General features: G+C 40.6%; 1 protein-coding gene across 1 annotated transcript in view; it reads right to left on the bottom strand.

Moving 5' to 3' along the window:
- Positions 1-12,773, bottom strand: part of LOC119886749 (dedicator of cytokinesis protein 3-like) — a 214,445-nt gene that overhangs the window by 51,144 nt on the left and 150,528 nt on the right. The window contains exons 6-7 of the mRNA XM_038697686.1: positions 9,195-9,343; positions 5,323-5,407 (exon numbers count right to left, since the gene is read on the bottom strand). Of these exons, the coding sequence (XP_038553614.1) occupies positions 5,323-5,407; positions 9,195-9,343 (234 nt within the window). The remainder of the gene's footprint in view (positions 1-5,322; positions 5,408-9,194; positions 9,344-12,773) is intronic.

Genomic DNA, 12,773 nt, shown 5'->3' with positions numbered 1-12,773 from the left:
TGTCCTTGTTTTCTCTCCTCATTTCCAAACTTTCCTTATTTCCACTCCTCTCCTTGTCTCCTATCTTCTCCTTGTTTCCTCTTCTCTCCTCTCCTCCCCTCTCCTCGTTCCCTCCTTTCTTCCCGTCTCCTCTCCTTGTCTTGTATCCTCTATTCGTATCTTCCCCTCTCCTCGTTTCCTCTCATGTCCTTGTTTTCTCTCCTAATTTCCTAATTATCCTCATTTCCTGTCTTCTCCTTTTCTCCTATCTTCTCCTTGTTTCCTCTTCTCTCCTCACATTCCTTGTCCCCTCCTTTCTTCCCGTCTTCTCTCCTTCTCTTGTATCTTGTCTTTGTTTCCTCTCCTCTCTTCTCCTCTCCTTGTCTTGTATCCTTTATTCGTGTCTTCTCCTCGCCTCGTTTCCGCTCCTCTCATTGTTTCCTATCTTCATCTGTCCTTGTTTTCTGTCCTAATTTCCTAATTATCCTCATTTCCAATCCTATATTCTCCTTGTCTCCTATCTTCTCCTTGTTTCCTCTTCTCTCCTCTCATCCCCTCTCCTCGTTCCCTCCTTTCTTCCCGTCTCCTCTCCTTGTCTTGTATCCTCTATTCGTATCTTCCCCTCTCCTCGTTTCCTCTCATGTCCTTGTTTTCTCTCCTAATTTCCTAATTATCCTCATTTCCTGTCTTCTCCTTTTCTCCTATCTTCTCCTTGTTTCCTCTCCTCTCTTCTCCTCACATTCCTTGTCCTTGTTCCCTCCTTTCTTCCCGTCTTCTCTCCTTCTCTTGTATCTTGTCTTTGTTTCCTCTCCTCTCTTCTCCTCTCCTTGTCTTGTATCCTTTATTCGTGTCTTCTCCTCGCCTCGTTTCCGCTCCTCTCATTGTTTCCTATCTTCACCTGTCCTTGTTTTCTGTCCTAATTTCCTAATTATCCTCATTTCCAATATTTCCTATATTCTCCTTGTCTCCTATCTTCTCCTTGTTTCCTCTTCTCTCCTCACATCCCCTCTTTGTTCCCTCCTTTCTTCTTGCTGTCTCTCCTTGTCTTGTATCCTCTCCTCATTACCTCTTCTCCCCCTCCTCCTCTATTGTTTCATATCCTCTCCTGTCCCTGTTTTCTTCACTTTCCTTTTGTTCCTGTCTTCTCCTTGTTTCCTTTACTTGTTGCCTATCTTCTCCTTGTTTTATCTCCTTCCCTCTCCTCTCATCTCCTCTCTTCCTCCTCTCCAGCTCTGCCATTGGCTGCTCTGCTCTCCTCTATTGTATTCTACTCTGTTCTCTTCATTCTCTCGCTCAGATGATGAAAATGCTTAAACGCCCCAGAGACTCATTACCCCGACTTGTCTCTCTAAATCTCTTAGTGGCTGTATAAGAAGAGAGGGAGCGAGAAGTGAAAAACTGTTTGATGAATTGAAGTAATGAATGTCAAATGCAAACCATCTGCAAATATTCCAACCTGAGCAGAAAATTAACACCAGCCACTCTCTCATTGCTTTCATAACATAGAAGTTTGACAGGTAACCAATCAGAAATGTTTTATGCTTCAATACTTTCGGCAAACACAAAATACATTTGCACATTATGTACATAGCTCCTTCTAGAGGCCGCCTTATTCATATGTTAATGGTAATGTTGCTATAACTAAATTATTTCATTACCCAGAAATGATATATTGATGACAAATTGACATTTTCTAATGTTTAATTTGGTTATATATGTTTGGAAACACTGAATTATCTCGCAATTCATTGATTTCCTATTGCGTTAATGTGGAAAGTTTGTATTCTGGTTGTTTTTCTGTCTCCACTGCTGAATCTTATTCTGCTGCTGCTGCAGTTATGTAAATTCTCCGTAGGGATCAATGAAGTTTAATTTTATCTTATCTTGTGTTTTGACCTGAGACCGAAACACAAGGAAATTGACCATCACTGAAGCAATGAATTATAATTTCACATCTGTGTAACATTCTTTGTTTGTCTTTATTTGTTCTAGTTATTCTCATCACTCTACATTTGTATAAAGAAAACATTCTGGGTCTGATGCAAAGGAAAACAAATCCTCAACAAACATCATGTTTTTTCCTCTTTCCCACCTTCCAGCCTACCATCTATCAACTTCACCACTTCTCTGCGTTTCTGTTTCTTCCTCTTTCTCTCATCCTGTCTCCAGATCAGTCTCCAGGCAACTGAACAAAGGGGGAATCACCAGGACTACGGTGTTTGACTGCTGCAGCTCAGCTATTTAAAGCAGGACTGATGTAAGACACATAACATCAAGTAGTACCAATAGACCATCCACAACAAGAATAACTCACATTGCAGCAACTCACACCTACATTCAGTAGCTTCAGTTGTTGTTTATTCAATATTTCTTAAAAACAGACGTGGAAATTTTACCCAAACTGGCTCACAGATTATCTATTCATACTATGGACATATGCAGTCTGTCCTCACCCAAAAAACAGCAACACAGATCCTTAAACTGCTTAAAATGACCAAATTTTGCATTTTGAGCGACCTCTTCAGCCATGTACATATGAAATTTCATGGAAAAAACTAGATTTAACGATATAACTAACCCAAAAAATCCTATTTTGGAGGGGATGGGTTGGGCAGATCGTTTGATCATTAGGCGTCTTTCACCCAAAGAGACCAGCGTGTGTTCGTTTTTGCTATTAGCGTTGGAAATACTTTGTGGTTTTTGGAACAGAAAACACTCATATTGGTCGTTTTGAAGACATCAACTATCGACCTATTCGGTTGTTTCTATATTAGGACGTGTTGATATATGAAGAACAAAAGTATTAATAAAGTTATACCATATTTCTTGTTGTTCAAGTAATGTCTATGTTTGACATATGAACAAAACAAACAAAAATCCATTAGTTCCTGACATTTAAAGATGAAAGAAAATGCAAAAGTATCTCTGACATAATTTCTCAACTTGTATTTGTGACATTTCACTGTGTTTTTGTGAGCAGAATCATTAAGGGGTCATTACAAATGACAAATTTTACAATAGCAGTATTGTGTTATGGCAGAAAATTGTTTTCTCTTACATTTAATATTTTATGCATGTTCTTTTACTATTGTTATTTTTACTAGTATTATTGTTTATGTCTTATTATTGATTAGGCCTTATATATGTATCTATTGTATTTTTCATTATTGACCTTTCCTTCTACACTCCTTAGTAAGTCTGTCCACATTTACTAGGGTTTAGGTCAAAGCTGTGAGATTGTTTTGGTGTTTTTCTTTCATTGCTGTTCCTCTCCTCTCCTTGAATTCAAGGCCTGGAGAGGATCTCTGTTCCCCAAAACATAGAAACCTAGACTGTGTAAATGATTATGCATCCCAGACTGTCCTAGGAGACAGAACCTCTGGCCCAGCTGATTAAAATTGTAGTACTCTTTTTATTAATAAATTCTTCAATTATTTGCTTAATCCCTCACCAGCAATATAGAAATTTCCACAACATATTGTAATTTGAAATATTTTCTCATTGGTTGTCATCCTTAGATCATATACAGTATGTTTGAATGTTGATTTGCTGAACTACTACTGAAGTGGTCTGAAGTACCCCGATGAAGCCACCAGTAGGGGACTGTGGAAACTTCCTGGTGACAAAACTGAAAATAAAAACGTAGATGCTCAGATAGCCTTAATTTCATACATGTAGAGATATCTGGGATGGGAGTTGCATCACCCGTGCAATAAAGTGGTATTCTTTATATAAATAGAGTTTTTGCTAGGCAGCAGTTGTGAGTGTGCAGCATTTTACACAAAACAAAACATACAACACAAATAAAGGACAAACAACTGAAGCCGGGGGAATGAAGGGAACGAGGGGGTGGCCAGCAGGAGAGAGAATCAAAACACACCAACAGGTGGCTGATTTACAGCAGACAAACAAATCTTCCCTTGGCTACACAATTTTTTAAAATATTATTTTTGTAATCTTTTTTGTAAAACCACAGTTTCTGTAAAATCTATATAGAAAGGTGATGGAGCTCTTGATCTGTACCAATCACTCCATGATTACTGCAACAGCCGCCGAGGCTTCTGGCTTCAAACCTCACTGTACCTGCGCTCTGATTGGAAAAAAGCTCCCCACCAACTGCAGTTTCAACACACTCTCAAATCCAGCCAGCTGTCACCACCGTGATCAATACAGAAAAATGTGATCTAATCCTGTTTCCTCATGTTAAAAAAGAAAATAAATAAATAATGTAATTAATGTGTAAATATACAATCACATCAGCTTTTTGTTTCTAATAGATTTGATTCCTTCAGGTCCTTTATTATTGTTCACTGACAAGCTGAAAATATTTGATCGCTGAGAAGGTCTAATAACATTCATTACATACTTACAGTAATCAAAGCCACAGTGCTGTTACATATCAATGAACATCAGTTACAGTCAAGCCCTCGCCAAACGAGTTGATTAAGCCTCTCACTGCAAGAGCAAATTTATTTTTAAATACGTCTGTGGAGACATTCACAGACATGGTGAACCGGTAGGGATCTTTTTTTATGTCACTGCAGGTTTAATGTTTCTTTTATGTCCTGATATTTTATATATAGTGAAAAACAATGGAATATTTTCTATTTGATGTAAAATGATAACCCTGCTGCACCGTCAGAACTAGAGACAGGGTGTATTAGCATTTCAAATATAGTATATACAGTATACATATAGAAACTTACTGAATCCAAATCCTTTGAATCATATTATTTGGTTTCAACGCGTAAAAGTAGTTAAAGGCTAAACTCCAACTCAAAGACCTCCAATCAGCTTTTGAAGGCTAAGAAGGTAGGAGTAGTTTTAATTAGTAGCCTGACTGATGTTCACAGTCTGAATCTACCATCTGAAATGAAACGAGCAGCAGAAACTCTCAACTGTTCATGAAATATACCTGTTTGTCATTTTGACCAGCGACCAGCGTCAGCTAAAAGCGAGATCCTTAACAAATCCTGATCCAAAATAGAACCAGCTATCAGAACCCATCTCTAATTTAAGGACTTAAAGGACAGGATTAAAATTATAATTTTTGTTTATGTAAGCAAACCCTCTACCACTTCTTTTTAATGGTGCATCTCTTTCGGGAATTGACTGTTGGTAACGTTGTTTGCAAAGACCCCATTCCTTCAGACTTGGGCCAAAGTTACGAGGATTTTGTGTTTATCTTCTACTGCACTCATAATGGCGATGTAATCCGGGATTAGTGGGTGTTTCAGGTCTGCTCCCACGAGATACCCTCACCTCAGGTGGGATTACTCAGTCCCCTAAGGTTTTCCAGTGTGTGAACAGTCGAGACTTCCTGCACTACGTTAAAGGTCTTACCATCTTATAAAGATCTGACACGCTTATCTGGTCTTCATCCACCATCTCAAACTCCTTTCTTGGCACCAGGTCCAGACCCAGGTGTCTGAGAGACAGAAAGAGAGAGACCTTGTTAGATCTCTTCCGGGACACAAGTACACACACAGCAGTATATTAAAGTAGTTTTAGATGTGGCCTCCAGGGAAGTTGTCCCTGATGATTCCTTTCTCTTCAGTCTCAACAATCACACTTTACACATTCAGACCAGTGACCTTAATCTTCAAGACGCAGTCCAGAATATTCTCGGTAAAACGGCGGATTTAACTGTGAATGAGAAAATAAAGGTCTGTTCCTGTATTTCTGGTCGTAGAGGAGGGTCAGTACATTTTGTTTAACCGAGGCTCCGACGGCAGAAGGAAACGCAACGTTCCCTGGCTGATAAAGTTTAAGAACTGAGGGCCATAACTGAGCCATAACTTGTCTCTCATCTTTTCATACAAAGGAATAATACCTTTGAGGCAGTGACACTGAATTAGTTTAATTTACTTCTCTAAAATGGGGTTACATAGATATATTATTATCACATTAAATATAGGGCTGCATCTCATGAAAATATATACTGAATGATCCTCTTTTGTCAGAGAATAGTGAAAAATGTCCCACACACTATCACAATTAAACTACATTTCTTGTTTTGTCAAACAAACATTATAAATATATTCAATTTACAATCATACAACAAAGAAAGGTAGCAAATTTGTTCTAAATTTGGAAGAGGTACCACCACAACAGAAGGAGATGCAGTGGGGCTTGTTTGCTCCTCACGCTACCTTTCATTGAATTAGCTTTCAGGCTGTAAACTGATGCTGCTGCTCGTTATTGTCTGACCAGCTGGGGACTGAATTAGCAGTGATCTGCTAGATGAGATGAGCAGCACCTAGATAATGTGTTTTCCACTATTGTGCCTTAAAATGTTTGTTAGCCCAGTTCTCATTAAGTTCTTTTTTGGCAAGCCACTGCCTGGAGAGAAAATCTCTGTTTTATAGGACCACTAGCCTCATATCTCATGTTAATATCACTGCCAGCATATAAACTCAATTTGTGTCAATAAATCTGAGCAAACCCTTTAATAATTAAATAAAAGCAGCAACAGTAATACCTAATATTACTTGTACTATGGTACAAGTAGGTATTGGTCTGCTAAAAAAGTATTAGTACTGCTACTATTACTATAATAATAAAAATTCTAATAATTATCATCCTCCTCATGTTCCTTGGTAGCACACACGTCACCTCACAGTCAGCGTCTCTTCCCCACAGACAGCAGACTTTAACTTTAAATAACCTGTGTTACAGTCCCGGGCTGCCCACCTTTCATTTCTGCAGTATTAATAACGCAATCCCAAGTCAACCGGCGATTTCTCTCCATTTCATTTGTTTTCCATCAGTCTTTTGACAAGCTCCCATGAGCCTTTTCAACCGCAAGAGCACAGCTTCATCCACCTGCCTCCAATCATACTTTTATTTGACCTGTGTCAGACGAGCGCACTGCTCCTCCATCTGCAGCTCAGATTTAGAGGGCAGATCATGTGTAGGAGATAGTTCAAGTCAATAAATATATTAACATGTATAAATATGCAAAAATGCTATATCCTAAATTGATTTTTTTATTTGGATGAGCAAGATATAGACATAGTGAACAGTATATTTCTTTTAAAGAGTGGATACAAGTGCACAAGACTCCTTTATTAGTGTATGGGTGTTTCTAGCCCTGTAGTTTGTTTGCTGTGGTCTGAATCCGTTAATGAGTTTCCCCCTTGGTTTGGTTTCTTTTTGCACAGAAAAATCACTTACAAACCATGTGAGAACATTTTTATTCTGCTTATTGATCACATATGTCTGGGGCGGTAGCAAGAAAGTAGATACAGGAAGAAGGTCATGTGTTCGGGATAGTGCATATTTCCGTGAGAGAAACATTGTAATTTAACATGGAGCAACGGCACAGCTGGCATTTGCTCACAGCGGTGGTAATTATCTGGGCAATATACCAGGCAAAACTTTACCAGCAGAATGCTGAATGCACTTTGAAGAAACATCTTGAAAATACTGCTTCACACTTTGCAAAGATGTGCTGCCTTCAGACGACTGAGCAGGACAAGGGAGCTTATTTTGAGCCTGTACAACAGCATGCAAACCGTCAACATTTTAAACTGAAGATGTTAGACTATGGTAGTCGGTTGGATCGAGGTCGGACCAACAGTTCAGGTGTGGCAGCACCCTAAATCACATTTGTTAGTGTGTATGCATTTGTGTGTAGGTAATGTGTAAATGGGGTGGTGATGGAGCAGTGGATAAGACACATGTCTTAGGTGTGAGAGACCCAGGTTCAATTCCCCACAGCGACATACACTCACCTAAAGGATTATTAGGAACACCACACTAATACTGTGTTTGACCCCCTTTTGCCTTCAGAACTGCCTTAATTCTACGTGGCATTGATTCAACAAGGTGCTGAAAGCATTCTTTAGAAATGTTGGCCCATATTGATGGATAGCATCTTGCAGTTGATGGAGATTTGTGGGATGCACATCCAGGGCACGAAGCTCCCGTTCCACCACATCCCAAAGATGCTCTATTGGGCTGAGATCTGGTGACTGTGGGGGCCATTTTAGTACAGTGAACTCATTGTCATGTTCAAGAAACCAATTTGAAATGATTCAAGCTTTGTGACATGGTGCATTATCCTGCTGGAAGTAGCCATCAGAGGATGGGTACATGGTGGCCATAAAGGGATGGACACGGTCAGAAACAATGTTCAGGTAGGCCGTGGCATTTAAACGATGCCCAGTTGGCACTAAGGGGCCTAAAGTGTGCCAAGAAAACATCCCCCACACCATTACACCACCACCAGCAGCCTGCACAGTGGTAACAAGGCACGATGGATCCATGTTCTCATTCTGTTTACGCCAAATTCTGACTCTACCATCTGAATGTCTCAACAGAAATCGAGACTCATCAGACCAGGCAACATTTTTCCAGTCTTCAACTGTCCAATTTTGGTGAGCTCTTGCAAATTGTAGCCTCTTTTTCCTATTTGTAGTGGAGATGAGTGGTACCCGGTGGGGTCTTCTGCTGTTGTAGCCCATCCGCCTCAAGGTCGTGCGTGTTGTGGCTTCACAAATGCTTTGCTGCATACCTCGGTTGTAACGAGTGGTTATTTCAGTCAAAGTTGCTCTTCTATCAGCTTGAATCGGTCGGCCCATTCTCCTCTGACCTCTAGCATCAACGAGGCATTTTCGCCCACAGGACTGCCGCATACTGGATGTTTTTCCCTTTTCACACCATTCTTTGTAAACCCTAGAAATGGTTGTGCATGAAAATCCCAGTAACTGAGCAGACTGTGAAATACTCAGACCGGCCCGTCTGGCACCAACAACCATGCCGCGCTCAAAATTGCTTAAATCACCTTTCTTTCCCATTCTGACATTCAGTTTGGAGTTCAGGAGATTGTCTTGACCAGGACCACACCCCTAAATGCATTGAAGCAACTGCCATGTGATTGGTTGATTAGATAATTGGATTAATGAGAAATTAGGTGTTCCTAATAGTCCTTTAGGTGAGTGTATCTACCAATGTGTCCCTAAGCAAGACACTTAACCCCTAGTTGCTCCAGAGGAGTGCGACCTCTGACATGTTTAGCAATTATAAGTCGCTTTGGATAAAAGCATCAGATAAATGTGTTTCTTTTCTTTCTTGTTTTCTCAGCTACTATTTCCAAGATCAAGAATTAAACGTAACTCTACTTTGCATCCCTTTACACGTCTTGATGTCTCAGTTCATGCATGTCAGCGTGTGTGAATGTGCGTTTAAATAATCGTGTGTTTGATTCTCACTCGTTGCCCCAGTCCAATCTGACGGTGATGTGTCTCTTGACGTCTCTGCTCTGGTCCTGCGTCAGGTGACCAGACAAGAGCTGCCTTCTCAGGTCGATCAGCTCCATCATCACGTGGCGAACCTTGTAGAACAGATCCACTTTGTGTTTCTGATGGAGAGAGAGAGAGAGAGAGAGAGGGTGGGGATTACTCACTTTCATCTGTTGTTCAGCACTCTAGATTGAAAAAGCTGAGTAAGATGTGGTTCTTTGGCAGGCACGAGGGAAGCACTAGTCCTTCTCTATGGTGGCACTCAAACAATAACAACTCACACTGTAAAACAGTTAGGGTGAATGTGTTCATTGTTTTACCGGCTCATTCCAATTTAGCTCTTTAGAGGGAGATGGAGCCTGTGCCAGCATGTATTGGCCAGGAGGCAGAGAAATACTGTGAACAGTCTATCACAGAGATAATATCAACAAACACATTTACAGTGCCTATTCCTGCCTTACAAAGAAGGAATCAAACCCTTGACCTTCTTAGTTTGAGCTGCACTATTGTCTTTGCCACTGTAAAGAGGTGAACAACCAGTGTTTGCAACAACCAGTGTTTGCAAATTTTTATCGTTTCTCTTCAGAGGCCTGTTGCTCAACTACAGGATCAAAATCAGATTATGGATGTAAAAATCCAACATGAATAATTAAGCGTTAAGGGTCCAACTCTTTTTCTTTACTCTTGTTGATCTTCCATGTAGAACTTTTAGCAGTTCAGATGCACCTCTCCACAGTCTTGAAGAACTTATATAGTGCCATTCTAGTCTTCCAACAACTTAAAGAGCTTCACATTGCAAGTCACTCATGCACACACACACACACACACCGATGGCACAGCCTCTGGGAGCAATTTGGGGTTCAATATCAGGCCTAAGGACACTTTGACATGCAGGTTGGGGGAAGCTTGAGATTAAACAGCCAATCCTCCAATTAGTGGGTGAACCTTTTTACCTCTAAGCCACAGCTGTCCCCCACAGCTGATGATGTGTAATATCACTGATTAATACCAGGAAATAAAAGCTGTAATTCTGAACTCTTGTCTCATAAACCCAAATGTCTTCAGTGAACAACAAAAACAAAGGAATTTGCCTTACAGTTCCAATACTTTTGGAGGGGACTGTGTAATGATTTTACTAATGTTAGTTGCAGCCCTATGATTGTTTTTCATTACATTTTCACGCACATATAAACATGAGAACCGATGAAAACTAATTTACTTTAAATGCAGCGTTGTTTCACGGACTCCTCTTGGGTCTCTACTTCTACTTTTCTGAGAACAAATGAAGCGTAGATTAAACTACAGTAGGTCAATAGTTTGGTGATGCAACTGAGATGGGACAGCATCTGCAAAAACAGGGGAGTGCACACACAAACACGCACGCACTTCCCGCTATAGCTCATTCTATTATTAGTGCTCTAATTTACCCTACAGGCCTTCAGCAGCAGGCAGCGGGGTTAAATGCCCATTCAGTTCTTAGCAGGACAGCTAGATAGGCAGAAATCCCTGCATAGAGGGGCAGGTACTATGAACACACACACAAACACACAGTCCTCTGAGACTGAAAGTGCGTACAGCCTAAACCACCATACAGATTCATACATACAGTATGTTACACGTGGCAAAGGCTATTCTGCATGAATAGGATATGATTATCCCACATAGTCTATACCCCTCCCCCTCCCCCCCCACACACCTGCGTACATGCATATAGGTGTTCATGCATGCATGAATAATTGCAACTACAAACAAATGCAGAGGTGTGGATTTCTGTAAACCTGGTTGAAGAGCAGTGAACCTTGTCTGTCTCTGTGTTGGGTATCTCTGATTTACAGACAGGAGACCCAGTGCAGAACCATTATATAACTGTGGCTGCAGTGGAGGTGGAGCTTTGTTTGGTAAACTCAGAGTTTAGCTAACACATACGAAACACCTCTGATATCGACCAGTGACTTGCCTTAGGTTTCTCTGCTGTTCTTCCAGTGCATGCTGGGCCAGACTTAAGCTGGTTCTGCTGGTTTTCATTCCGTCCATGAACTTTGTACACAACATGTTCATTTTGCTACCCCAGACTTCTTCATCTACCTCTACTTTAAAACTGTCTCAGTACTGGCAAAAGATGATTTTATGCATTCCACTAATACTTTTTTCCAGATGAAACCTGTTTTTAATTGCATTTTTACAGTTGTCTAAACTCCTGTCACGTCTTAGGTCTATAGTAAATGAGGGTGGCGTGAAATTATTGCCAAATCAGAGTAAACAGAATTAAGTTTGTCGTGCTTTATTAATGACGGTGGAGAAAGGCACATTAAAGCATAGTTACACTAGAGTTATCATGTGGTTCATCTTCAAAGAGGGCAAATGTTTGGCTGCATTTTGGATTTGATAGCTTCATAATTTGCCTGAAAAGACAACGGTGAAGTAATTTTTAGAATAATTAAAACATGAATGAATGAAGTGAAGCACCAAACTCTAGCACCAGCAAATGAGCAACCTAACCAACACCTATTAAATAAAGTTACCGGCAGAGATAAGGCTTTAAGACTTTAAGCATTAAAAACTTTCCTGCATTCTGAAGACATTTTCTGCACCAATTTATGGTGGAAATGTCTATATTTATATGAAGGGAAACAAAATTAAGGTGCCAGGTGACAATTCAAAATATATAATTATAATGGAATATATTGCAGTAATCAGCAGCTTGTTGTTACTTTTTTGGACAATGCACATTTCGTTCTTCTATATTTCAGTTGCATTGCATGTTTTCTTATTGTTTCAGTTGTTATTCAACATTTCTTGTTGCTGTTTTTCAGAACATTTTTAACAAAAGCTTTCAAAAAGTGATGGAGACATTCTGATTCTGACCTGTCCCCAGCGTCCCCAGTGCAAATGACGCCTATCAACACTTTGAAATGTCCCGCTCCATCCAGGCTGTGATTGGTCGGTTCACCAAAACTGACACTGACAAGCTACTTTCTGCAAACAGCTGCTAGAAAGGCACCCGAGCTTCTCCCTCGTCTGTCATCCCGACAGAGATTAGCAGGTAGGTGAGAACGGGAATAGGTGAGCGTCACGTAGCGCCCAGAGAACCCGATATGGAGAGGGCCGAGAAGAGGACCGGAAGTTTGGGAGAAGTCCCGGTACGCAAGAAAAAGTCCCGGTACGCCAAAGAGTAAAATGTTGAGGTGCCGGCACTGTGTACCGGTGCGTACCGCCCCACTTCAAGCACACAACTGAGTTCATGTTTGCGGGTCCAAACTGTAGGCTACTACGCACCATAGTGGCTGATGGTGCAGAAGTGCAGCCATCCGGTCAGCCATGCAGCGTAGTTCATTAGGAAAACATGTTGATTTAAGTCTGTTTATCTTTTTAATGTAAATAATACCAATCACAGTAAAAAATACATTATTTGTGATTCAAAATAATGTTTTTTGATAAATTAATTAGTGACCCCCCCCAGAGGCATGATTTTACTGCTTCCATGGGAGCTCAGCTCAGCCCTCCTTATGGGAGCTGAGCCCCCACGTAACTCGAACTCTGATCAGGACC

The sequence above is a fragment of the Micropterus salmoides genome, unplaced genomic scaffold, assembly GCF_014851395.1.
Source record: "Micropterus salmoides isolate LMB-PRFRI ecotype aquatic unplaced genomic scaffold, ASM1485139v1 Ms_hic_scaffold_4, whole genome shotgun sequence".
Classification (NCBI taxonomy): Eukaryota; Metazoa; Chordata; class Actinopteri; order Centrarchiformes; family Centrarchidae; genus Micropterus; species Micropterus salmoides.
Note: the sequence above shows the minus strand (reverse complement) of the source record. Positions and strands in the feature narration are given on the sequence as shown.